Here is a 27,734-nt window from a genome sequence, read left to right on the forward strand (position 1 = left end):
AGACCTCAGAATAAAGTTTCAAAACTAGCTTAAAAGTACCCAATTCTCTTTATTTGTGCTAACGCTTGGATTCTTTGATACTCGTAGAGCCAGCGTATGAGGCACAGCAGCCATTCAGCAGAGAACTCTCCAATTGAGCGACGAAGTCTCATGACCTCAGATGAAAATTATCACAACGAAAGGGCTCGGAAGAGCAGGAACCGCTTGTCTTCCAGTTCCCAACACAGCCGAGATCACTACCCTCTAGTGGAAGAAGAGTACTCTGACTCATACCAGGACACTTACAAACCCCATAGGAACCGAGGATCCCCTGGAGGATATAGCCATGATTCACGACACAGGCTTTGAGTTCAAGAACCTGGGGAAAAATAGTATTCATCAGTTGATAACTTGCCATAACGTAGCTAGGAAAAGCAATTCACCTTAATTTGGCAGATGTAATGCGGTCATACTGAGGTTACACTCTGCTGTCATTTGATGTTCAGTAGGGGACAAAAGAGTTATCATGCCCTTACGTTTATGCCCTGTCATATAGATTGCATTTTGTTGTTGTTTTTTTTTTTTAGTACAGCATTTACATTTATAGCCATACCTTTTCTCATCGTTAGATATTAGGCACATCAGTTTGTAACTTAGGGTTATTATCGAGGCACTTATAAAGTAATTTCCTGTGCTGGAAATTCCAAATGACCAGTTCCAGTTGGAACCAATTTATAAACCAATTCCTGTTGGAATTTGGGTGAATTGACTGGAAAGTCAACCTGAGCATGTTGCAATCAAGTGAAAAAGATAAAAATGAAGAATCTGAAAATTAGAAACCAGTAGAAGCCGGAAAGTCAGCTACAGTATTTGTTTGCCGGAAGCTCAGTTTACATTTACAGTTAGAATAAAAGCATTTTATCCTAACTACTTCCTTCCAGAATGGCTTTTTCAGACAAACCAAATGTAAACTGTTGAGAGTGCCAAAATCACAAATTATTGCAGCAGTTACAAAATACTTTCCAGTTTGAAATTATTTTTAGAGCTGGCATAAGAGTTGCAGCAAAATGATTTCTTTACTTTAGCCAGTACTGACTTTTGTGTTGGGGTCAGCAGTGATGAGCTATGACACGACAAGGGGAAACAGGAACAGGAAAATGAACAAACTTTAGGACAGTTTGTGTGGTCAGAGGTTGAGAATAGTCTTTTTTTTCCCTCTCTCTCTTGTTTACCTGAATACAGCTAGTAGTCCCAAAATCATAGAATCACAGAATCACAGAATGGCCTGGGTTGCAAAGGAGCACAGTGCTCATCCAGTTCCAACCCCCTGCTGTGTGCAGGTCACCAACCAGCAGCCCAGGCTGCCCAGAGCCACATCCAGCCTGGCCTTGAATGCCTGCAGGGATGGGGCAAATGGAGGAGGAGGAAGGAGGAGTACCAAAACTGGTACCGAGACACACAGTATTTTTTCTCCCATTTTGAGTATCCTGCCTTTTTAAATGGAAAATGCTACTTTTCCAACCCAGTGTGTAGAGCACCTCCACTCCAGTCCATCTGAGTAGCAGTGTGTTGCAACCTTCAAAATCTGTCTCTGAATGTCTGAAAATTCCAGCATCGCACAAGAACTCTCCAGAAGAACATCAGTTTCAATCCCAGTAGTGAAATCTGAGGAAAGGGGGGAGGTTAAGGGTCCCTAAATGATAAAAGTGGGAATAATACGCTCATCAGAATTAGCATGCAATAAAAATGGAGAATCAGAAAATAATCGCTCACATGCAGAGCTGACATTTTAAATTCAAAGAACTGTGATAAATCCTTGGAGACATCGCTGCCTTATTTCCTGTTGATCACTTATTTCACCTATTGAGTCTTCAGGTTTTTTTTAAATAGGTCAGTGTCTGTGAGCAGACCTCACGTCTTACACCATCAGCGAAGCCTTAGATCCAATACGACTGAAACAGTGAGCAGAACTGGCAGTTTTGTACAACACAGCAAGGTCTGTAAGCAGAGACTCCTGAAGTTCCAACTGCTTGTTTTCTTAAGTTGACAGAACTGTGCTGAACGTGTGTTTCTGTATGCAGGTTCATGTCAAAAGTTTTTTCAAAGATGAGGGTCATTGACTTCTGTATCTGAATATCTTCCCCAGGGTGGGCTTTAAGAGCACCTAGCACGAATTTCAGGGGGGAAATCCTAATTATTATGGTTTCTTCCGCTTTCTGGACCAGTTAACAAAGATGACTGATATTTTCCACCACCACTGAGCCTGGTTATCTTCTTGATGTTAAAAACGAGAAAAGTAATTCATCTCCTGCCTGGTACAGCCAAAAATGACGTACATCTCTAGCAGCATTAGAAGATCATGGATGCATGACTGATTTGTTAAACAGTTCTACTGCCTCAGAGGCAAACCTTAAACATTACTGGATGATTCAAGTGGGCCATTGCCAAGAAAAAAACTATTAAATACCTGCATCCATTAGAGTAACAAGTGTTAAGAATGGGTGTGACAGACCTGATCCTGTTGGATTTTCTTCAGCTGAATGCTCACAGATTCCCAAAGTGCATTTAGGCTGAGAAAGCACAGCAAGATGTGGTCTGGGAATGGTAGCTACAGCTGCCTTCTCTGATATTTTCTGCTATAGCACAGTGGAGCATTCTCCAGTAATTTTTACAAATCTTTGTTACATGTACAGCACACATACCTGCATGAGAAAGAAGGCATTAGGCAAAACATATTTTCTATAAGCTTTAATAAGTTTCTTGTTTGTGTGCATTAAAGTATTAATTGCAAAGGATGCACTGAGATGTATAAAGCTAGATTAGACAGCTGTTTATCTTTATTCTGTAGTAGCATTAGGGATCCGATCATTTAACTGCTTGAAGATATTTGCATTTTAATGGCAGGTAGCTGTGAAGCACCTGCATATATTTTCTAGTAAACAAGGTTACTGCTTTATCATTTCCTAGGCAAAAATGGCATTTATTTCTAGAGCCTTTTGGAGCCTTGTTTTTAAGTCTTCCATGTCATGCTAGTAAAGGGAAAGATCGACACAACACATAGGCATAAATTCCATCACCTGCAGCATCTGAAGTGCCAAAACAACTTTGTTCCAATAGAAACAAGATTACAAGGGATGTTATGTATTGTCTTGGAAGAACCCATGGAGATCCTTTATTAGATGGGTTTAAGGTTACTGTTGTATGTAATTAATTTACCCTCTTCGCTCCCATTGCCCACTGCATTTTAAATATAAGAAATCAGTTACAAAAGGTCCAGCAGATCTCATTGCTTGGTGTTTTTTCTTTGAAGACAGGTATATCTTTAAGCACAAATATACTGGACATGCTAATAGATGGTTAATTTATTCTAGATACGAGCTACTGGAACTCTTTCATTTTACACAGTAAATTATTTTTAGGAAACACGGTAATCAGTAAAAGCTGCAGTGTTGATCAGGACATGTTAACTCATAGTGTTTGTATTAGAACTGCAGCAGTGCTAGGCAGCTGTATTGTGATTTATTATGCAATGCTGCTAATATACAGCTGTGAAGGTCTGTATTCCTCAATGAGTACAAGTAATTTTCCCGTCCTCGTACCATTTCTTCTTATTATTAAAATATTATTAAGCAAAGGTCGGGGTTCTGTTCCTAAGCTCTAGCTTACACAGAGAATTTTAGCTGGCCTTTTTGTTACCTGATGGTTTTTTCCTTAGGAGACTTGGGCTAACAATAGCTCAGCCAATGAAAGCGATACGACAGTCTTCACATCTAAAGACAATATCAGGCGGTGCGTTCGTATGTTTTGGATGAATTAAAGTATTGTCAAACTCTTGAAGGCACTTTAAAGACAATTCATTGTTAAATTCCTAATTTCAAATATTTCCTTTTTGGCAGGTTGCATTTAGCAGCTGTACGGGTTCATTTAGTGGCCACGAACATTTATCCCATGGGGTGTGCAACTCACAGCTGGCTGTATTTCTGCAGTGAGTAAATTATGAAATTGCTGTTCAAAGGAACACAATGGAAGCTATTCTGTATAAAATTATAGTTTTATAAACAGCGGGCCAGGTTCTATGGTTGCTTTCTAAACATTCGACCTGGTAAAAATCAGTTTCTCTGCTTGGGAACTAATAAATAGTGCAGCGTGGCCCTACACCTAGATGTACCTCGAGAAATCCTCTTAGCCCCAGGCTGTGTTCATGATGAGCACAGCAGACTGGAGCACGCCCTGGCTTAGATCTGATGTTTCTGGCTTGCTGTGCTGGACCCAGGTGCACTGGGTATGGTGGGCTGGGAGGAGGCTCTGGGCTCCAGCATATGGCCATATGCAGAGTGGTGGTGCTGGCTTTCTGCAAGGAGAGGCAGTGCCACTGGTTTTTCTCTAGGTTTGCAAGCTTTTTCTCAACTGGATGACTGGGGTGGTAACCTTCTGCACCCCTTTTAAAAGAACGTTTACACATAACTTGTGAGAATGAAAATTGCAAGCGGGGAGTGGTGGCTGTAGGAGTAAGGAGGCAGCAACAGTTGATTGAGATGTGCACAGGCCATCAACTTACAGTTCAGTCTGACTGCAGGTCTTCTGAATCCCATTTGGTCTCAGTACTATGGAGTCCTCTGAAACCTCTCCAAATCACTTTACTGGCCCTAACGTTCTCAAAATAGTATTGCTAATTTAAGTAAATGAGGGCTTTTGTTGGTAGTTTGGCTTTGAGAATATCTTAAAGGTCACTCTGATAGATTTTGTTGTCCAAGTTGAGTACTTGTGAAGCCTGGCCTTGACTCCATGGTCTTCATTTTTTTAAAGCAAAAGTAAACACTGTGAAGAAGAAAAAAATCAGATGCACGTTGGGTAGAATATCAGTAATACAGATCTGTGTTCACTCCTGAAAGTCATTCCTATAAAATTGAGTTACATTCCCCAATTGGCTTTTTAACACCACTTTTGAGTTAGAGAGTTTTTTTTCCTGGATGAATGTTTTAATGTCAGTTTAGATTCACGAGGTTCTGCTATCTTTTGCTGCAGTTGCCTCTCATTCCTTCAAACCTGACTTCTCCAAAGGGTAAGGAACTGTAAGGCAATGTAGTGCAGCCAGCTTTAACTTTGGGGGAAAAAAGGAAGCCAAAAGTACTTTCCTTCACCAGCAGTCATCTGAATGGTGATTGTTGGGTTGCTATTCAAATCCAGTTTATTTTACATAGAAAAATAAAGGTACGCATGTCTTTAAAAGTACAGAGATATTTTAATAATGCTGTAAAGTACACGCGAGGTATTTGCTTAAAAAAGAGCTGAAGATTCTGCTGTGTATCAAAACCTTTGTTAAGCTGGAGACAGAGATGTTTTTCCTGATGCACAATCCATATACAAAGTCCAGAGAGACATTCCAAGTGGATCCACACAGAGGTCTGGGAAGAGGTGGAGATTATTGGAGACAGTAATGAGTGTGTCACTCATTTCATCATTCATAGCTAATTCCTTTGGGAGTGGTGAAGCTAGAAGCAGCACAGCCTTGGTCTCAGTGATGCTTCTGGCTTGCATTCGACCCCCAGGTTTCTTGGCAGTGAGTTACTGTGTGGCCTGGGCCCTACAAACACCTGCTGCTGGGCACAGTGGGTATTGCTGCCTTGTCTGAGAGTCAGTGCTTGCAGGGTCTAGCCATAGCTGTCACGTACCACTTATCACACGCCTTACAAATGGTTCCTGAAATACAAAGTAAAATCAACTGAATGCCAGAGCCCCCTTTTTTTTTTGCTTCCACTCTGTATAAGCAGTAGAAAATCAATATAGTGAGGAAGTAATATTGTACAATACAGAATCGTGTGTTTTGCCAATCATGTAAAAACGGAGCAAGGGAAAAGAAGCACATTTGTAATAGCACAAATTTACAGTAATTCCACTATTGCATTTGGCATTGTGTTTTTGAAAAAAAAAAAATAGGTATTTTGATCCAGCATTAATGTATTTATTGCATTTTCAATCCGTTTAACTTGTTGCCTGATACTTAAGCATTTTATTTCTAAGGCCTTGCATTTTGCATATGACTTGATTTTTCAATGACTTCATATTAACTAATGAAGAAAGAACCTTTTAAAATCACAAAATCTTGTAGTTGTTTCTGCTGATTTCCTCCTCAGAACTGAAATTCCATAAACAGAAGCAAACTTTCGATTCAGTGCATAGATTTTGGCATCTGACTGATGAATATAGCACTCCTGTCCGAGCAGCCCAAGGTCTGGAATGAAATTCCCTGTGAGCTCTTGGGGCCGTAGTGCTGCATGCTGTCGTGTGGCAGGCGAGGGTTTGGGGGAGAGAACATTGCACCTGAGCTGCTGTGGGAGGGTCAGCCCTACACTGCCACTGATAGTGCTGTGCGTTCAGAACTGAAAGGACAGCAACTGATCAGGCCCAGGTTGGGGTGCCGTTTGAACAGCCAGATCCTCCTCTCGTGCACACAAAGTGAAATTGCACGAGAACAGCACAGGAAGATCAGGCAAAGTGCACTTTTATGTACGCGTGAGAAGCAGAGGGGTAATGGAAAGGTGAATACTGCTCAAGCTGCAAACCACGGACCTTGGGCTTCTCAGTTCCCAGAAGATCTGTTCCTCACCCAAACTAGTTCCCAGTGCCAGCTTGGCTGTGCCCAGCCCCACCAGGAGCCAGTTTGGGGGCACTTTGGTAAAGACATGGCTGCCTTTACTCAAAAATGAGAGCCACAAATTCATGTTTTCTCTTCTGCTGATTTGCCCCTTTCGGTTTTTACTTCTAGATACTGTATGTGTAGCATTCTACAAGGCATGCTAGGTAAAATATACTATGCAAATGTGTACAGTGTTGCATGCTTTGCTCTCCCTCTGCTTTTAGTGGCTTTCAAAGAAAAAAGAAAGTGTTGTTATTTTTGTGATCAGAATCATTTAAAAAAGAAAATGCAGACTGCATGCTGTTAGTATCCTCATTTCTATGGATTTGTTTTATGGGATTTAGATGTACAAAAATGAACTGCATTACAATAACTTTTCTACAATAAATCAAAAACTACAAACAGCACTCAGAAGCCTTGTAAGTCTCTGTGTTCAGCACTCAAGACTGGGAAAATGCTCAGAAGAATCACTGATGGAAACAGTTCTGAATGTTGTGGCATTTTTATTGTTTGATGGTGGGTTTTGGCAGTGGTTCCTCCTGTTAGCATTTTTAGTCAATATCAGTGAGGCTCTGAAGAAAGACATGCATCTGGTCTGTGAAATGAGTGGTGTTTATTTTTAAATCTATCTGCTCTTAAATAATCACAGCTCAGAAGCACAGAAGTCTGCGTAACATCTCACTGCTCCATCAAGAAACAAAATCCTTCAGCCGAAGGCTGAAAGATTCTCATGACCGTAATGGTGTTTGGAACCAATCCTCAGTGTGACCTCATGTTAATTTAACACTTGTTCCTAGAAAGAAGCAACTATCAGAATATTGTGAGATGTTAAGAAAGAAGCAAAACCAGGTTGTAATATCCTGAAAACAGGAAAGCACTGAAAGATGCTCCCTTTAGCTAAACCTGAAAAGCAGTCGTGGGAGTGAAATTACAGGGTGAGTTCTGTTTTGGAGTTGTTCCACGGGGAAGCAAACAGACTTATTTTCTTCAAAGTGCATAAGCAGCAACCCAACACAGTGGCCACGTAAGAGATCCGGGAGCACTGTGAGCCAAGGCCCGCACAGCCAGACAGACGGAGCAGCTCTGAGCCCAGCAGTTGTGCTGCTCGTCTGCCCTTTGTACCCACCTGCTGCTCCTTGCTGCTGCTGGAGTGCCACCAGGTGCTCCTCGTGCCTCCCCAGGCTGGCTGGCACCCACAGGAACCAGCTCTGCCTGCTTCACAGCCCTCCTGCCCTGGGCCTGCCTTCTGCGGGCAGAAATACGGGTATCAGGTAATCTGTGTGCTTGTGGTGGGAATCGCTTTAAGTATCTAATATAAATGCAGCATTTTAAACACAAATTGAGTAACTTTGACTGTTCCAAAGTAGATTCTAGCACGTGAGTTTCAATCAAAGCTGTTTAATAAAGAGTTTGTGGCCTTTGGAATAAATAGGGCAAAAAATACATTCTTTTATGTGGTTTAATCTATTCCTGGAAGTAAAAGGTTTGTGAGCCACATATCCTGCCTGTCTCTTCTACATGTTCAGCTTTGCTCTGCAGTTGCTAGGAGCAGACTGTGCTATTTGACAGAGGCTTTTTGAATTTCCACGAGTAATAATCATAATCACTACAAACTGTGCCAAATGCAGTGCTTCCCTAGAAAGCTCCCACCAGGAACAGCAGCCAGGTGGTAGCATTAGCATGTAAAAAAACACATGTTGAGTCAGGCCACAGGCACATTGTAAACCGTGACTGAACTACCAGAAGGAAGCAGGAGCTGAAATCTTCACATCTTCCTGATCCTGAAATACACTGTATAATCCCTTATCTGGTCAAAATGCTGCTCCATTTGTGCAGCTGTTGGCTACAGAGAGGCTGCTGGCAGTTGGGTAGCATGGCAGGGTGCTGGCAGAATCAAATACAGTTCTGAAATGTTGCTTAAAAACATCAAACAAGAAAAATGCCTGGTGGGGGGGGGAGGAAGAGGAAGGAAAGGCGGAAGAGCTTATCTATTTAAAGATTCAAAATAACTGAGTTTTGTTACCTTCTTCCATAGCTGTGTGAGTTCTGTCTCAACTAACCCTGGTGCCAGCCCATGCGTTTCAGGATCACCTGCTGCTCGCACCAGGACTGCAAACAGAAATCCACTGTGCACAACTGGAAGTCTGTAGAGGCACCGCAGAAGGGGTGGCTGCATGCGATTGCTGCTGGCACTGAACACTGGTAAAAAGCACACAGGTGAACCCCAGGGACAATGGCACATTGTGTCTGGTTATTTTCAAGCTGGATGGCTACCAAAGTTACTGGCGCAGAGCATGGTTCATTTCACGCTATTAAAGGTGTAATGTGCCGGTTCATTACTAGGATGTTTACTTTCTTCAGCCCTTAAGGACTGAACATTCCAGCACAAAGCACGAGTGCCCGCAGATGCACACAGAAACTCAGAGACTTTGCTGGCCTTGCTGCAACTACAGTCAATATTGCAGCAGGGGAAATGAAAGCAAGGAGCCACTATCAAAATGAAAGTTCCCAGCACAGTTACATCTACTACTCAGATAACTGTAGGTGTGTTTTCTTCGTTGGACCCACCAGTGTTATTTAACATAGAGGCACCTGTGCCAGCTGCGGGCCCTGTCTGGAGCTCTGTGCTGTGGCAAAACCTCATGCTGAAAATAAGCACTGCTTATGTGTCTGACCTCAAGTCTTATGGAAAGACAAAACATAACTGGCTGAGGTAAAAGTAACCTTTCGTATAGGCCTTGAGGCTATAACGCAGGCGGTGCTGAGCAGAAAGCAGTGTGGAGAGAAAGCCTTCAGATGGAAGGAAAGCAGCCTTTCAAAGTGCCTGTGTGAGAAACAGCAGCACGGCTGCCGTGTTGCTTGGGGTCATCATCTGTGTCCAGAGAGCTCAGTGCAATCTCAATGCTGAAGGAACACTTGTGTGTTCCAGGCCCTTCAGCCTGCAGCACTGAAACTCTGCTCATAGCAACCAGCGCTGCCCTGCGTGGGGTGGGACCTGAAGTGAGTGGGGCAGTGGGGGGTGCTGAGGGGTGATGAGGAGAGCTGAGGGGTACTGAGAGGTGATGAGGGGTAGTGAGAAGCACTGAGGGGTGATGATGGGCACTGAGGGGCAATGAGAGGCACTGATGGGACACTGAGGGTAGGTGAGGGAGCACTGAGAAGCACTGAGGGGTGCTGAGGGACAAGCAGGACAAGGGGAAATGGTTTGAAATTGAGGGAGGGGAGATTGAGGTTGGATGTCAGGGGGAAGTTCTTTGCTATGAGAGCAATGAGGTGCTGTAGCAGCTGCCCAGAGAGGCTGTGATGCCCCGTCCATCCCTGGAGGTGTTCAAGGCCAGGTTGGATGGGGCCCTGGGCAGCCTGGGCTGCTATGAAATGTGGAGGTTGGTGGCCCTGCCTGTGGCGGGGGGTTGGAGCTTCACGATCTTTGAGGTCCCTTCCAACCCAACCATTCTGTGATTCTGTGGTTCTCAGGGAGCACTCAGGGCCACTGAGGGGCATTAAGAGGCGCTGAGTGACAGCGAGCCTCAGCCTCGCGCCGGCCGCGCGGTAGGCGTGGTTTCCCAAGGCCGCCGGGAGGCGTGGCCTCCCTTCGCCGGCGCGGCCGCACGTCCTCCCCGCCTCCGCGTGCCCTACGGTGGCCGTGAGGAGCGCGGTGTGGAGCGGAGCGGTGCCGGCCGGCGGCCTGCGGGAAGGCTGCTGAGCGGCGCGAGGAGCGGGGCGGAGCAGCGCGGGCGGCGGCGATGTCCGCGCGCGGGAGGCGCTCGGCCCGCAGTGCGCAGCGCGAGCAGGCCCGGCGCGGGGGGCTCCTCCCGCAGGCCGGGAGCCGGGCCGGGCCCTGAGGCGGCCGCGGCCTCGGGCAGCCCCTGGCGGCGGGTGCGGAGGAGCCGGCGCCGGCCGGAGCGGGCCGAGGATGGGGATCCTCTTCACCAGGATCTGGAGGCTGTTCAACCACCAGGGTGAGCGGCGAGCGGAGCCGGGCCCGTCGGCGCGGGCGGTCGGGGCGGGGCCGGGCCCGGGGGCTCCGCGAGGGGCGCATTTACGGCTGCGGCGCCGTGAGCGAAGTCGGCGCTGCGGAGCGAGCCGTCCTGCCCGACCGCGTTTCGGTGTTGGCTCGGTGTTGTGCAGAGCGGGCTGTCCGTGTGACGATGGTACGAGGCTGCTCTGCGGAACCGCAACATGTCGGTTAAATCGGAACCGAGGAACCTCGCTTGCCTGAATGCATCCTCCCAGGGATCCCGGCTCCGGGAGCTGAGCTCTGGGGTGCAGAGCCTGGGCGGGCTGCTGGGGGGAAACACACATCTGAGTGTGCTAGGCCACATCTGAGTGTGATGGGCAACGCCGCCTGTAGAGTTCAGGTTCCTTCTGTGATGCGTAGGAAAGAAGGTGCTAAGCAGAAACGATCAGCAGTTCTGGCACGAGCGCTAAGTGCTGGAGTAGCTTTTTGTTGTACCGGTTCGTTTGTCTAAAACCAAACTGGGTGAAGGAGAGCTGCCAGATGTAGGCAAATCTCCTTTCTGTGTTTCAAAGCTGCTAAAAGGGAAACGGGACACGTGGTGGTTGTACGGTTGGACTTGGTGATCCAGTGGTGAGGCACTGGAACAGGTTGCCCAAGGAGGCTGTGGATGCCCCATCCCTGCAGGCATTCAAGGCCAGGCTGGATGTGGCTCTGGGCAGCCTGGGCTGCTGGTTGGTGACCTGCACACAGCAGGGGGTTGGAACTGGATGGGCAGTGAGGTCTTTTTCAATCCAGGCCATTCTCTGATTCTGTGATGTTTGGGGTCTTTTCCAACCTTAATGATTCTGTAGCTCGAGGAGCAGTGCTCTGTGTGCTGCAGGATATTCCTGCAGGCAGCACTGCTGCTTTCTTAACTACTGCTCAGAAAGAGATGAAGAAGTTGCTGTCTGTGATAGTAGCACGGCCTTGGAAAGGCACGCTTGGTTTGTATGAGCATTCTGGAGAGATGCTATAATTGGGGCAGTAGAGAATGCAGTCTATTATGATCTCCAGGAGTATAGAAGCTTCAGAAAGCATGCTCAGCAGCTTAGAGAAGGAAGAAATCCAATTCATATCTTAGAAATTATTCCTTCAGGTGTGCAGATAGGGAACAAACACAGGTAGCCTGTTAGGTATGGTCTGAAATCCAGCACCAGAGCTACGTGCTGGCTGAGGAGATCCGTCTGCAGCGCAGCGTGAACCTTGCCTTGTAACGCAGTCCTTGTTGTGATAGCAGAGCTAACAATGTGACTTACTGGTTGTATTTTTATTTCAGAGCACAAAGTAATCATTGTTGGTCTGGATAATGCAGGAAAGACTACCATTCTTTATCAATTGTAAGTACGAACTGCAGCAGTGTTTCGTGTGTCTCAAGGTGTGTGTTGTGTGCATTGCTTTGGCTTATTTTCACTGCTTTCCATCTTTCTTTTTGCTTGGAGATCACCGTGCTGGAAATTATGGGATAGGTGGCGCTGAGATCAGAGTTTGGAAATGTCTGTGTTCCTCCTGATGTGTGAATAAGGTTTTGTTGAGAACTATTTACGAAATTACTTTGCTATTACAATTGATCACAGCTACCTTTGGTGTCACAGCTCAGGCTGTCTGCCAGCTCCATAAAATAGGGTTACACTGAGGATTAGCCACAGCACAGTGCTGCTGTGCTGGTCCATGCCACAGCATGTAACTGTGCCATTCTTTGTGAGTTGCAAAGCACCAAAGCCTGACCTCTCCCTGCCTCAACTTGTGTCCTGCCCACCTTGGGAGGTGAGGGAGGGCTGAGCCACCAGCAAGCCTTGCAGTGTTTGTTGCTGTTGAGCTGTTTCTGGCTTGTATTTGTCGTGCCTCAGCCTTGCTGCTGATGTCTGTGGAACCTGCATGGGCTCCGTATCGTTTGTCCTCCACGGTGCTTTGATAAAGGGCTGCAGATCTGTGCCTGGGCTCAGAAACTGCAGGTGGAACAGGCAGCTCAAGGCCTCTTCATAGCAGGAGCAGATTGGCCCTTCTCTCACGGCAGGCAGCCTGGTGCTAGGAAGCACTCCTTCTCCAACCCTACATTAAAATGTTGCAGGGGTGAATATTTCTTTTGACAAACTGATTGGCTTTTGCCTTTCTGAAATGTGAAAGTTATGCTGTGTTCCCAGCCCTGTGCAAGCTGCACAGGAGAAAGTGAAAGTACAAGGATCACTGTTGTTACCAAACCGAGAGTGAGAAAATATTTTCAGTATTAAAAAATTAATAGAATGAAGTGGAATCTTCTAAAGAGCAGTAACTGTTGCTGCTGAGGGCCATCCTTGGTGTGTTACAAAGCTGCCTGTGTCTTTTCGCTTCCTCCACCAGTGTCTCATGATTCTTTTCATCTTCTTCTTTCTGCCATCTCAGTGTTTTCTTTTTCCCTTTTGTACAGTGGATGGCTGTGTGCCTCCTTTTCCTCTGTACCCTTTTTGGCATTGCAGGACTTCCCCTTCTCGCTAGCTGAAGGGTGCTGCTCTGGATGGGTCTGATCTGCTGCTCCTCCTGCCTGCCTCTTGCTTCAGAAATGTTTGCCCGCTGTATTTTTCCTTGTACAGTTTCTCCGTGGCAGATAAGCGTTCTGAGCAAGAATGAATGTTTGACTTTTGGAACAAACGGGCAGAGATAACTGCAGCAGTGTCTCAGTGTGCTGACTGGTGCTTGATGTCGTGGAGGGTCACAGCACTTTGGAGCAGTGATTCTTGCAGCAGATCGTGGCAGCCCTACAGACTCTTTCTTTCTTTCCATTCTCATACTCGGCTCTCCCTCCCTCGTTGTTGAGCAGGATTTGGCATTCTGTTGTCTAGAAATGCCATGAAGCTCCACGCTAACCTTGTTTCAGTGGGGAGGAGGAAAGAAAATCCACCTATCATGTTGCACACAGAGACTTGCTGACAGCTTGAGTGTGAAAGGCTGCAGGTTCAGCCAGGGAAATGGGAGCTGTGAAATGCCTTTCCCAAGCATTAAAAGAACTCTGCTGAAACCTGGTTGTGAAATATTAAATCAGCCAGAGGCATCTTGTTACCATTGTTTGCCTTAATTTCATTTTACTGTTCTTTCTTGTTCTAATACTTCTCTTTCCCCAGTCTTAGCTTCCCCCAAACTTGTGTGATGAGAAAATACCTTGCTAAGACGTTGAGTAGCTGGTGTTCCTTCTCACAGTGTTAGGCTACCCTTTTATCCCTCAGTAAACAGCCCAGTACTGTTACAAGTCTCAAATTGATGTCTCTATAACTGAAAGCTCTGCTGAAGTATTTAAAAAGTGTGTATATGTATGTATATATGTAAAGTGGAAAAAGAAGATCATGATTATCAGAAGAAAAAATAATTAAACTCTTGAAAAAGATTGATCTTTTCCTTTAAAGCTGCTTTTGTGATTTATTTATTTTTTTTTAATGTCCCTTTCAATAGGGCTTAAATAACTTGAAGAGTGTCCAGAATACACATTTGGTTATTACTCTTTATGTGCCTTAATGATAGAGTTGCACTAAGTATCTCTAAACCAATGTATTTCTCAACCTTAATTAATCAGCATTCATCTCCACAATTGAGATTCCATTTGCTGGACAGAAGGAAGTCTGGACATAAAGTAACTGCAGTGTGAAGGAGCAGTGTGCGTGCTGTCCAACCCTGTGTTTGGTGGAGCTGGATGAGCAGTTGTTTTTCTGCAACCTTGGAATTCTTGTGGCTTAACCATAGTCTTGAAGAAAAGCAACTGCTCTCTTCCATGCTGCATCGTGCCAAAAGCAGCCTGGAAAAACAAGAGCTGGCTGCTTGAAACGCTTTCTGAAGCAAATGCTCCCTCAGCTTTATGTGATTTAATGAGTTATAAAATAGTTTTCTTGCTCTCTCAGCTTTATAATTTAACTGTTATATAGGTCACCAAATCCTCCTTTATGGTCATTTTTATTCTCCTCCGACTTTGTCCCTATTTTTGCATGAGAGGTTTTTGCTAGAGTTCCCCCATTAAGCTTTCCACCTTGGGGAAACCATCAGCTTTAGTGTCACGGAGGCAGGTTCAGTGCTGGCCGTGCGTGACAGAGCCGACCTCTTCTCCCTGCAGCTCCATGAACGAAGTGGTGCACACCTCACCTACGATAGGCAGCAACGTGGAAGAGATCGTGGTCAACAACACGCGCTTTCTGATGTGGGATATCGGAGGGCAGGAGTCGCTGCGCTCCTCGTGGAACACCTACTACACCAACACCGAGGTGAGAGCCCAGGCCCTGCCCTGAGGCATGTGGGAACGAATGGCTGCCCAGAAGGAGAGAGCCTACAGAACCATGGCACGCTCCCAGGGAGCTGCACTGCACGCGTTGAGTGTTGTGTAGCAGCTCCAGGGTGCTTGTGTTGTACAGCAGCCTGCTTCACAATCACAGCTCCCTTCTGTTCTTTCATAACGCACTTGAAAGTAACTTCAAGGACCCCGTGTCTGGGGATCCGTGGCCTTGGGGCAGGTGTTGCACATCCCCGTTTACAGGTTCCTACTGTAACAGCTGTTTCTCTGTAGCAGTGCTTCAAAGCCTGTGCATCCCCAAAATGAGCAAGGCCTGAAGTCCTGATACCAGGAGCTCTGTCTTGCAGGCTCCTATGATCAATTCACTCAAGCACCCCGAGAGTTTTGAGAGCACCTCCGTGACAAAGCTGCAGTGCATACGCTGGAGTTGATTAAAATCGTGCTTCAAGATTTCCTACGTGATAACAGTTGTGGTTTTATTGATGTTGTTTTCTTTAAAAGGTTAACCTTTTTAGTCTTTGTTTTCCTGTGCTTCCCTAGAAGGCACTGTGACACGAATATGCACGTATACTTTTGAACTGTGACATTTAAGGGTTTTTTTAAATGTTTTTAAATCCCTTAAATTCCTACTTTCATGTTAGAGCTTGAAACAAAGGGAGGAAGCTGATATACTTCACCTTCTTACGGAAGCAACAAATCATCTGAGCAATCTCTGTGCTACCTCAGTTATGCGAAGCAAAGAGTAAAGCCAGATTTGGGGTGCTGGCAAGGGCCTGCTCTCAGAATAAATTTTTCACTTGAAAGTGGAGGTCAGAAAAGATTCCTCAGAGCTGTTTTGTATACAAAGCACTGGCTAAACTGCTAACCACAGCAGTGCTTTGGGTAACCAGCCAGGCTCTGCATCTGGGACAAGACTCCTGATAATCCTGCTGGCTGTCTGAATAACCTGATGGGAGCAATGATCTGTGTAAGCACACGTGGCCAGAAGGAAGCAGTATGTTCTTTGAAATGCTGACTCCTAACTTTTGGCTTTTTGAAGTTTGTAATAGTTGTCGTGGACAGCACAGACAGAGAGAGGATTTCGGTGACTAAAGAAGAACTGTATAAGATGTTAGCGCATGAGGTGAGTAGATCCTGAATCTTCTTTGTTGCAATATTCGTGGCTAAGATGTGGATCAGGAAACTGGTCTGTGAGAGCTTCATTTAAGAATGCCATTTAAGTCTGATGGTGGGAGACAGACCAGAGAGGGCACATGGCTCAGTTGGAAGCCAGGGCTAATGTTAACAGCCATGTTCCTGGCTATGGGCAGTGCTGTCAGACTGTCTGGTTTTTGCTAGAGCCTCTGTCTGTTGTGAAACTCCCAGTACATTTGTGGGAGATCAGTGATTTCATATTAATTTATAAAAGTAACTTTGCAGCTTCTGAGTGCTTCATCAAAACAGAAGTTGGCACTTAGAAATGATGTACGTGTTTTTTCAGCCTAAGTCTTGAAGACCTGCAGTAGCTGAAGAAAGGCTGTTACGCTGTGCCTTTATTCTTGTTCATTGTGGCTGTTAGGTTGTTAAGTCTTCAAAGGAAACCTCTGCAATAAGAACCAAACAGCAATTGGGATAATTGCAGTAATGCAAAATGCGTGACGTAAACTCTTAAAGTTCAGGCTGGATGTGGCTCTGGGCAGCCTGGCCTGGTGGTTGGCGACCCTGCCTATGGCAGGAGGGTTGAAACTGGATGACCTTTGAGGCCCTTTTCAACCCAGGCCATTCTGTGGCTCTATGAAAATGTGTGAGAAAGCTGTAGTAGCTATCATTCTACATCAGCTTGAACTTACAGAATGAGTGTGATTTGCTAGCTTGTGAAAACTTTCAAATAGAGTGCTGTGTTATGTCTAAAATGGAACTGTCTGTTTCTGATTTGTAAGTGCTCTCATACCGTGTAAGCCAAGGAGCAGTGCAGTGTAATGTAAGTTATCTGCCCATGAAGTGGTGCAGGACCAGAGGCTGGAGTTTTAATGAATATGTGCTTCTATAAGCTTAACTTCTGCTGTTGATATGTAAGAGCAGCAAATTTAATGCAAATGGGATCAGTTTGTATGAGCTGACATTGAGGACACTGAGCTTCCAAACCTAAAAGTGTCAGAATACAAAGATGTGCGTAGAATTGATGGCATTATATCCCAAAATATTCCATCTATATTTAAATATTCCATCTATATTTAAACTATCACCACTGTTTAGCAGGTAACTCCAGAAAGGCCCAAGGCTGCATCTATCTATCTATATCTCTGTATGTAAATATATGTATTTCCTGTGAATGATCATGGTAGCATTGAAGAAACAACCAAGACCTTTCTTCAGGGTCTTGATGGTTTTTTTTCCTTTTATGTTTAAATTCGAGTAGTGTTTAACATGTCACTGAATGTCTTTCTTAGTAAGGTTGGTGTAATTAGCTGTGAGCCACAGGACAGGTAATGCTTTTTCTGAGAAGTAGGTGTCCTCCCAAAATGTTGTTGTTTTTATTCCATGACCTTGGGATTTTAGGCAACTGTTTTGCAGAACTTTGAACTGTAAACCTCAGCCAGTGTCCAGCTGATGTGCAGGTTCTAGTTAATCTAACCTGCTTTTTCCTCCATGCTCAGAAGCAGCTCGGTTTAGCTTCTTGAAAGAGACCATGCTTTGTCTGGAACTTTGCATTTTGTGATGCTCAAAAGGTGCAAATTCTACAGAAGTAACCCTGACTCAAGATGCAAGTCTCCCAGGAAGGCTGGGGTGGCAGGGAAGGAGGCAGGCCGGTCTGTCTCATCTGTGGCACTGTGTGAGCTCATACAGGCTTGGCTGCTGCAAGGTCCTGCTGCTACAGGTTTCATTTCTCTCCTTCAGGCTGTCCTTGTGCTAGCAATGAAGGTCTGTGGCTAGCTGTGGGGTTTTGGTTTTGCTAGCTCAGGTCGGTGTGTGGTGAATGTTCAGCCAGCTGGGCGAAACCCATAGTGAAAGCAGAGGGCAGCACAGTCCCAGAGCTGCACCTTCTGCCTGGTTGTGGCAGAGCACTGCATGCAGCACAGGGACCATTGCCATCGAGTCTGCTGTCAGCATTAGAATTTCTCAGCTGTACTATTTAGTCTGTTGCACTAGCTAAACAAAATCTGCATCTTCTGTTTCATAATCTGCAAGTGAGGGTGCGGAAGCTGTTAATGAACTGTATTTGAAACGAAGGAAGTTCGGAACTCTAAGCAGTGCGAATGCCCTTGCTTCACCATGGGAGGCTGCTTCTGCACCCAGACAGCACACATCCAACAGGAGGTGTGCCTGTTGCCTGCAGCAGGTTGTAGTCAGTATATTCTGCTAACCCTGCAGGTGCTACGGCACTTGGAAAGAACAGTGATACGTATAACCTGGAATGGAGATCAAATACGTACACAGAATAGCTGTTCTTTGCAGTCTTTGAAAAGTTCTCATTTTTGCTAACTAGTTCAGTTGGATTTGTTTGCTAAGGTAAAATTGACTTGCCCAAGTCAGTTCCAGCTATTTTCTGGACCAGAGCATCCCATGGGAATTAATGTTACTGCTTGTAAAAGTTAGTGTGCCTAATAGGCATTTAAGTGAATGGCTTTCTGGGAAGACCTCGTTACTTTCAGAGGGGCACTATGTGTCTGTACTAATGTAATTCAAAGCAGCTTGAGATAGAACGAGCTTGGTCCTAGAGTTGTCCTTCTCTAAATGGTTAGAACCAATGTTTTGAATATTTTAGAGCCCCATCAAGACAATTATTGCAATGTGCTTGTTCATTTAGATGCCTGTGCTTTGATTCTGAAGTAGTGTGAATGATGATGTTCCACAAACGATGAACATCTCATAAATGCAACGTTACTGCAGCTTGCTTTACACTGTCAGGGGCAGTCTCAGTGCTGCTTCAGAGGTGGGATTTCCATGGCAGAGGATGGCTGGGTGAGGCTTTCCCAGTGCTGGAGAACTACTGGGGCATTGGTTCTGTGTAAGAACTGGCACAGACTGCTGGTTTGGCACTAACACCAATCTCACGGTGTGCATGTATGTGAAAGTTGGTATGTGTCAAAGCATGGTGTGTATAAAAGCCAGGCACAGGGAGGGAGAGCAGCTGCTTCAGATATACAGGCAGGAGCACCCTGTAAGGAAAGGCTAAAGCAGAAGACCTTGACTCTGAAACAGACGGGTGATGTAACTGCACGTGCTGTGCTCAGGACAGAGATGCAGGGTGCCCTGATCCTCACAGGACAACAGAATGGCGTTGGTAGTTTTAGGCAAAAGTTGGACATCTGATCAACAAGATCAAAATATTTTCCTTTCAGAAGTTAAACGCTGACGAGGCTGCAGCATTTATAAGGTAGTATGCTTGGGCTTACAACTCACAGGTTTGCTGTCACATCTTTTGTCTTTGAAGGCAGGTTTGTAATAGTCTTTTTTTCTTCTTTCCCCCCAAGGACTTGAAGAAAGCAGGGTTGCTGATCTTTGCTAACAAGCAAGATGTTAAAGAATGTATGACTGTGGCTGAAATCTCTCAGTTTCTGAAGCTGACTTCAATTAAGGATCACCAGTGGCACATTCAGGCGTGCTGTGCTCTAACTGGAGAGGGGTAAGGGTTATTCTCTGCAGAGGACAGTCTTGAATGATTTTGGTATTTTTACTGTGGTGGTCAGTTCTAACACACTGCTCCCCTTTCAGTGATAATGCTGTACTTACTGTGTTCTGAATGCAAAAATCTGACATTGGAACAGAAAGATCTGATAACCAACATTTACAGGAAACTTGCAGTCTCGAAGTGTAGTTTTGAGTGACTGAGACCTAATGAAGATGGATGTAGGAACAACCTCACGTTTTTCATTGGTCTATTAAGACTAATCATAATTAGAGGTAACTTCAGTGTACATCTGTAAGAGCTGAAGTCTTCTACACATAGATGGCATAGTAAGACCTGAAAAGAGTGAATTGTTTCTGGAAATGCTGCCTTCAGTCCGAGTTAGAGTTCTCAAGAAGAATTTGATTGTTCATGCAAATTGGTGCTGTGGAAGTAATCATCTTTGAAGTTACCCTGAGGAGGGCACCCATTCCTTACACATTCTCTCTCTTGTTTACAGACTCTGCCAAGGACTCGAATGGATGATGTCAAGACTAAAGATCAGATGATTTTTAATGACCCCTTTGCACAGAGACTGCTTAAAAAAAAAAAAAAAAAGCTGTACCTGTGGTTACCTTCACAGTGGCAGAATTGCTGGGTTAGGTGTATTTATAATGAACTGATTTCAACTTTATTTTCTACGTAGATGCACACACACATGTATATAAATCCAGACCGTTCAGCAGAAAGAAAGATGCAGGTGATGGCTTGAGGTTGTTTTCCTCGTGGTGATCCACCTCCCTTCCAAGATGCAGCCACTGACAACAGTCTGATGCCGAGTGTGGTGAAGATGAAGCAAGAGAAAGAACTTATGCTTTGGGGTTTTGTTATTACATTGTAGTCCTCCCTAGTCAAAGATGTGGCTTCATTATTTCAGTAAATTAGCAAACAAATCAATGGCATAGATATCAACTTTCCAGTATTTTTAAAGTTACTGATGTTACAAATGCAAAACTATTTTCCTGTATGTGTACTGTACATATTTGTGTATATTTATACCTCGATTTTAGGTTAATTGCAATCTCTTCAGACCAGTGTGTAAAGCTAAATCAGTATGTTGACAGCAGTACTAATATTTCACATTGCCAACGTGTCACAACTTCTTTTCCTTCATGACCTGTGTGGCTGTAATGTCCATCAGACAGTTGGCTCACCACAACTTTATAAAGCAAGTTCTCTCTTAAGAAAACTGCTTGTTTCTCACATGATTTTTCAGTTTGATTTTTCATAGTGGGTTGGGGCATACGGATTCACCTTCAAATTACAGCATCAGCAAACAGTAAAAATTTGCCAAAGAGTTTTGAAACAAATTTTCTCCTAATCATCCTTGGATTAGATGACTCCAAAAAAATGCATGTCACGATGTTCTATGCTACTGCTTTACTTCTTTGGCAGCACGTGTTCATTTGTGATTCAAGACTTGTAGAGGTACCTTTAGCTCTCATAAAGGGAAAAAGTTTGTGGTGTTTTGTTTTTTTTTTCCTTCCTTAACCAAAGAGAAGAGATGAGGTATGTTTAAAAGTCCCAGTGGAATCCTACAAACTAGACATATGCTGTAGTGTTTTTCAGAGGAAGAGGTGCACTTCTTTGATAGCATCAAATGTATGTGTATATCCATATGCAGTGGTTGGAATTGGGATGGGGAAGGGGAGTGAAGTAGAAGACACTACTTGAAAAGCTGTGAGTGACCCCTTGATCATGTTCCCACAGAAGTTCCAGGGCAGCACTTGCTGTGGATATAACTCCCTTGCATGGTCCCCAGGTGAGTTACAAGAAAGTGTCAAACACTGTGGTTGTCTTTTCTCCCTGCAGTATTTCATGGGTTGGTTGTTCTGTACGGAGGCTCAGAATTGCCATGTTAAAGGACACGGGCTCTTCAGTGGGACTGCAGTTGGATGATTTGAAATATTACCAGCGTTGTAAAAAGGATGTGGAGCCTTAATTGCAGGCTTTTATGTTGGGGTTGTGTGTCGGAAGAGTACAGTAAAATGAAATAAAGCTTTGTTTAAAATGCCCTTCCCTTTTTAGCTCATACAACTGATAAGGATGGAAAAGACATTTTAAAGAACAAGCTTGAATTGAACTTTCTAATGTGCTCATCTTTGGCTGTGGGGTAATGTAGTCAGTGCACCTGCTCTGCATTTGCCTGCCTCACTGGGGATTGTGTTGTGAATGTGTGGGAAACAAAAGGAGGCAATTTCAAAGGTCTGTATTTAACAAAGGCAGGTAAAGAATTTAACTTCTTAATGTGTTTCTGGTATCTATGATGCTCACTGGCCAGGGATCCTGCTGTCTTCGTTAAGCATTTTAACGTGTACATGCATATCTGTCTGGTACATGCGCATAGATACTGGTGTGTTGCAAAATGTACAGATGTTTGAAGAAATAACAACTTAGTGCAAAGATGAATTACTCAGTTTATCTGATGGTATCTCTGGGAGCCAAGCTCTGTGCACTCTTGCATATAAAATGGAGGTGTGCATCTTCTAGTCCTAAAGAAAAAACAGACATGCTTATAAAGCTACGTGTCTGGTTTTTGAGTCTTCTGTCTTCTCTTCCATGCCTTCAAAATATTTTGCTTTAGCGTTTTTCAGTACTGCACACTGTTGCCTGAATCTGTGAAGGTTGTTTGTTGGGTTTTTTGGTGGTTTTCTAAGACAGGAAGTTCTTCCTGTTCACGGAGGAAATATCATGGAGCAGTTTCTATCTGGCTACTTCTTGATGGAATTTGCTGCTGACTCCTTCACTTAAATTAGTAGGACAGTGTCCAGATAATGAAAGCGTGGTCTTTTTTTCCAGGTTTAGCATATATTGCAACCAGACACCTTATATTTACATTGACTCTCCTTCTCCCCCTCAGTATCCTGGCCACTGCCACTTTGTGTGCCTTCAAAGGTACTGCATGGTTTGCTTCGCCTCTGTCTCGCAAGTGGCAGCCGACCCCAGCAGGGAGCTGAGAGTAACTGCACACATGAGATCTGCCTGTTAAAACAGTGTCTGGTGTCCTTATGAGCTTGTAATCTGAAAAGTAAGTAGTTGGATTGCAAACAGTACAGCCTTAACCCAGCTATGATAGCATCTAATAATTACACAGAATCACGAGGCTTCTTTTCTGTCTCTTTCTCATGCCACTGCATTTAGGGGGAAGATTTACTAAAATCTTGTGTGGTGACAGTGCTTACTGAAACAACACATGTCTAGCATTCTTCAGCAGTGCTTGGGAAGCAAAAGCAGATGTGCCTTCCTTGTACCTGCTAGGTGTGCAGTCTGTACAGGTTTGTGTAGTAGCTGGGCAGCCGTTATCACCTCTTTGTGAGCAGAGGGAACTCTTCAGGGTTCCAACACATCCAGCAGTGGTTGTGATCTCACTGAAAGCACAGCAAAAGTTGTGAAAGCAAAGGGCTGCATCCCACTGTTACGGTGAAAGCCTCTGTGGAAGTGTCTGCCAGAAGGCTCCTCGTGAGAACAAGTGTATTTACTGACACTGTGAGGAGAACGTGAGGTGGCTGTGCATGTATGTTCCTTCACAGCCACAACGCTGTCATTGGGTCTTTTCCTAAGCATGCTGCCTTTCCAGTCACGTTAAAAACATTTTCCAAGTTAGAAATAGAAGGAATCCTTACATTTGGTCATGGAGGAGAAAAGAGGCCAAACTCCTGAAGCCCTTTTCATTCATGCACTTCTTGTTTACAGTTGTTTTCTTTTCCCTGGGGGGCGATTCATGGCTTTTTGCACAGCTCTGCTCATAGAAAAGCGAGTTATCTGTGCTGCACAGAGTTTCTCACAGTTATAATTTGGAAGCAATTGTCCTAATGCGAGTTGTGATCTTGATTTGTGTTGCATCTGTTTCCCCTCCTCTGCACTGTGTTGGATTTCTTTCCCTTTGTTCTTCATCCCTAGGATAATTTAAGAAGGAGGCAGGTGTCTTTTAAAAACATGTCACTGAGGTTTGTGCTATAGAACAACACCTTACCAGCAAACAAAATAGCAGTGCAGCATGTTTCAGTATTCGAGTATCAAGGTGTTTCTTTCAGTTTAGCACATGGCAGAGTAGGCACGTTGGCTGTGCTCAGTGTTTCTCCTGTGAGCTGAAGATCACACAGGTTTTTAATTGTGAGGAAAAGTGGGAAATTCTTACATAGATCTGTTTGGCCTCCCTTTTCAAATTCTTTTCCTCGTTTCAGGGAGGGTTACTGTTTTCCTATGCACTAAGCAGTGTGTTCCCAGATGCGTGTTCATGTGTGAGTGCTGATAGCTGATAGGCACCTACTACAGTGTCTGCAGCCCAAGTGCCTACAACTAATGAACTGATCAGTTTTTTCTGTGTGTGCTGAATTTTCCGTTCACCTTAAAATAGACACATATCTATGACAGTTTGTAAACTGAGTGTTCTTTCCCTTCCTATGCCCCAGTTTTGTCATGACTGGTGTAGCATTTTAGTTCTTGAAGCTTTCTATCCTCTACATTCCAAGCACTCTCCATTTATCACACAGCTAGCTTTCTTTGTGAAAGGAAGGGATCCATTTGTCTATCAGATTTTTCTTCAAAGAACTGAGTTAAAATAAATTAATCCAAGAATACTAGGTGTTGTAAACCTCCTTATTTAAGTAGTTCTTTTTAATTGGCTAATAAAAACATTAACTTTGCTACCGTCAGACTAATTATATCTGACAAGTAGTTTCTCAGCTAATTCAAATGAATGTGGTATTGAGCTTTTAAACAGTGCATCATGGAGCATTATGGGCTAAGAATGACATGATGCTGTGAAGAACGGACTGAGAAAGGCCAGTGTCTGTGCACGTAGTCCTGGTGTTTTGTAAGTCAGTGCAGTGAGCATGTGAAATGCAGAAAAGGAGGAATAAGTGGTTGCCACTAACTTGTTTTGCATTGTGCTTAGACTCATAAGCAGAGATGGTATCCTTGCCTTACGGGGGTTTTACTGGTTAACTTTTCTATTGTACAGAAAGTGGTTTTGAAATTCACATCGGATAGCGGTCGTTATTTATAAGAAGGTCGTCCCCATATATTGACCTCTATCCTGTTTGGGTTGGGTTTTTTTTAAGCTTTTCTTATTAGTGACATTGGAAGGCTTGTCTGCTACTGAATTAATACAGAAAATGCTGCTTTCCCTTAAACCTGTAATTCATTCTTTGCAAATCACCATCAGCTCAGTGTTATCTTGTCTAAACGTTTCCTGTGTCAAGCACCATGGAGGGCAGAGCAGTCTCCTGCTACAAAGAGAAGATGTGCTTTTCTGCTAAGAGACACAGACTCGGATTGGGGAGGCTGAAAAATGCAAGAACTGTGTGATAGAGGAGGGCTAGGTGAGCCAGGTCAAACTGTGTCCATGCAGAGCTCGATCAGGGTGTTTTCAGCATGCCCCCCCTGTTGTTACTGTGTGCTTTGCCAAAACCTTTTGTCCTGCAGCGTGGACCCACCGTGCAGGCTGTGAATGATGTGGTTTATTATATTCTCACTGGGTTTTTTAATTGTAGTTTGTATGTGAAGTTACATCCATGTGGCTATGTATTAATGATGTTTCTAGGGTCATATTTACTTTAATTGCTTGCATTTTGTACTTCTCTTCCTTAAAATTTTGTCTTGAAAGAAATTCATAAAATCCATGGCTAGCTCTACTGCAATAAAACTTCATTCCAGAACATGTGAAATCATTGCTTCAAGTTAATATGAGGAGTTATGGGCTGGTTTGTCTTGGCTTGAGCACTTCTGTGTTTTAAATATAAGCAAATCAATTACAGTGATCTATCTACAACTTTATGAAGCTATTTAGCACAGCCAAGTTCGGTTGCGATTCTCTTGCATAACTTCTAATGAAATTTTATCAGAATATTCCTCAAATTGTTTCCCCCTTTACCTCTTTCTGTCGTTCTGGTTTGTGAAACCCAGTGTGAGTGGAGCTGGAAGGAGCTCATCTTGTTCTTGTAGCTCTTGTTTGAAGGGGTGAAACATGCACAGATTTGCCCTTAACTGCTGGAGAGGCACACGCAGGTAAGAGGCTGTGTGCAGTCACATTTATTTATAACCTCACAACTGCTATCCTTGGGAAAATTACCAGTCCTTACTGCTCTAGATGAAAACACTGGTCAGAATTTTGCTGTTTGCGTTACAGCTCTTGCTTGTGTGGAAAGGAAACATCTTTTCCCACGTGGTTATAAGGGTTTGTCCAGGCATCATGTGGTGTGGAGAACTGTTTGGCAAAGCTGTGCTGCTGGGCTTTATGCTGGGAGGTCGCTTGGTAAGAAATGTGTCTGCTGGTTTTAAATAGAAAAGAGAATGGATTTAATGGTGGAATGTTCTTTTCCTTCAGAAAATACTGAGTTGTAGTGGTGTGTTCACGTGTCGCACGCTGGTAGTGCAGCCCTGGGCTGTTGGGGTTACAGGTAACTGCTTAGAAAGCAAACGGGATGAAATTGAAGCTGCTTTAAGAAAAAAAAAGGCATGTGGCTGCCTCAAAGGTATGCTGGTGGTCAGCACTGGAGCTGGAATTCAATCTTGTTCCGTGGGTGTTAATTTTGGACTTGTTGCTCTATTTCTGTCTGCACAGTGCTTGTAGCCGTGTGATAATCTCTGAGATAAAAGTAACACACAGACAGGTGTTCACCAGCACAGATACGTACAGTAACTGCATGCTGCCTCTGTTACAGCGGCCTGATGGACAGCAAAGTGCTCTCCTGTGCTGTTCTTCTGCCTGCTGTCTGATGCCAGTCTACAGATTGCTACGTTAGTCCAGAAAAATATACACAGAAGTATTCTGGGAGGGTTTTACTCCTGCGTGTTGTGTTGTTAGTGAACAGTAACTTCACTCCTGCACATAAAGATGGTTTGCTACTGCTGATCTCCAGTCACTTCCCCTCTGCAGCCAACAGCTGAGCATCCTGCATAGAGCAGAGCTGCTGCAGTGAGCCTTGCCTTAGTCATTAACATCTACCTTATGGATGTGGAATTGGGCTTTTAAAAAGAAAAATACTGCGTTGCTTTTTGCCTTTATTTTTCTTGTCTGTGTGAATGTTGAAGACTGCTGTGTTCTCTTTAATTGTATTTGAGTTACAACAACCTAACTGTTGGATCCTGTTACCACTTCTAAAAGTCCAAGTCACGCCATTACTGCTGTTGCACAGTGGACTTTGATTTATTCCAAGTATTTAATGCATTTTTTCAACGTGATATTGAATGAGATGCAAAAGTACAGAATTGTTAACATCTTGGGAGCCAATACTTGTTATCAGCCTTGTTCTGTCTTGCTTTTTGCCTCATTTTTCAGAACTGGAAGGCATTTTTTTCCAGGTGTGTGTGTGTGTGTGTATATATATGTGTGTAGGCAAACTATTGGGGTCATGCAAAGTGATGCAGACCTTGGAATAACAATATTTTGTCTAATTTCTTTGTACATAAAGTCTTAGTATGAATACAGGTACTGTTGAAGACTTGCTTTTGAGGTCCTTGTACTGCTGAATTCCAAGAGGCAACCATTGTAACCTGTATGTATAGCTTTAAAACATGACTTGTTGGATGCATATTAGAGCTGTCTAAACAACTAATAAACATTATTGTTTGTATTAAGATGGATACCTCACCTCTTCATTTTAGATTACCCATGCCATTTTCAGAGCAGGTTTGTCAGTCTTTTTTTCTCTCTGTGTGTGTATGTAAATGTTCATGTATGTGTGTATACATACAGGAATGATGTAGGTGCAGTGCAGGATGTAGCACCGTATGCCAGTGCAGCTGCTGCTGTTGGCAGCAGTAGGTGAGCACTACTTTAACTCTATGGCTAGCAATTTGGGCAAGTCTGATCCCACCTGCTGTGGTGCTGCCTGCTCAGCTCCGTGTTGCTGGCCAGGAGCTCAGAGCTTGCACAAGCTCCTTTTCAGATACACCATAACCTCCCAACAGCAAACCCTGCTGCAGTGTGCCCTGCAGTGAGGGGAAGGAGGTGCTGTGGGCTGTCCTGAGGGACAGAGGTGAGTGCTGGCTGGCCTGGTACGTTGGCTGAACATCCTTCATGTGAGCCTGTGCATGTCAGTAAGTGTGCCCTTATTGTTGCACAGCACGGGATTTTCTTGTGTCTTTAGAAAGTACTTGGTTGTAAATCCAATTGCTTTGTTAGATTGGGAAGTGTCTATTTTTGAAAGGCTTTAAACAATGTTTTTCCAATGTATTGGATCGCCAGGTGCCCTTGTTGGTTGCAGACTGTGGTAAGCAGTGT

General features: G+C 44.2%; 2 protein-coding genes across 7 annotated transcripts in view; both read left to right on the forward strand.

Annotated features, from left to right (window-relative positions):
• CACNB4 (calcium voltage-gated channel auxiliary subunit beta 4) overlaps positions 1-27,734 on the forward strand; it is a 103,501-nt gene that overhangs the window by 69,905 nt on the left and 5,862 nt on the right. For 4 of the 6 annotated variants that reach the window (XM_052675229.1, XM_052675232.1, XM_052675231.1 and 1 more), the window contains one exon: positions 88-7,023. In XM_052675229.1, the coding sequence (XP_052531189.1) occupies positions 88-348 (261 nt within the window). In that variant the 3' untranslated portion in view covers positions 349-7,023. Of the gene's footprint in view, positions 1-87; positions 7,024-27,734 lie in introns of those variants that run through there. The other 2 variants (XR_008204712.1, XM_052675233.1) reach the window with 2 other exon arrangements.
• ARL5A (ADP ribosylation factor like GTPase 5A) lies at positions 10,439-27,088 on the forward strand. The gene is made up of 6 exons (XM_052675239.1): positions 10,439-10,575; positions 11,890-11,950; positions 14,686-14,833; positions 15,899-15,982; positions 19,314-19,465; positions 19,968-27,088. Exons 1-6 carry the CDS (start codon positions 10,530-10,532, stop codon positions 20,014-20,016), a joined length of 540 nt encoding a protein of 179 aa, XP_052531199.1. The 5' UTR covers positions 10,439-10,529; the 3' UTR covers positions 20,017-27,088.

The sequence above is a fragment of the Tympanuchus pallidicinctus genome, unplaced genomic scaffold, assembly GCF_026119805.1.
Source record: "Tympanuchus pallidicinctus isolate F22 unplaced genomic scaffold, pur_lepc_1.0 scaffold15, whole genome shotgun sequence".
Taxonomy (NCBI): Eukaryota; Metazoa; Chordata; class Aves; order Galliformes; family Phasianidae; genus Tympanuchus; species Tympanuchus pallidicinctus.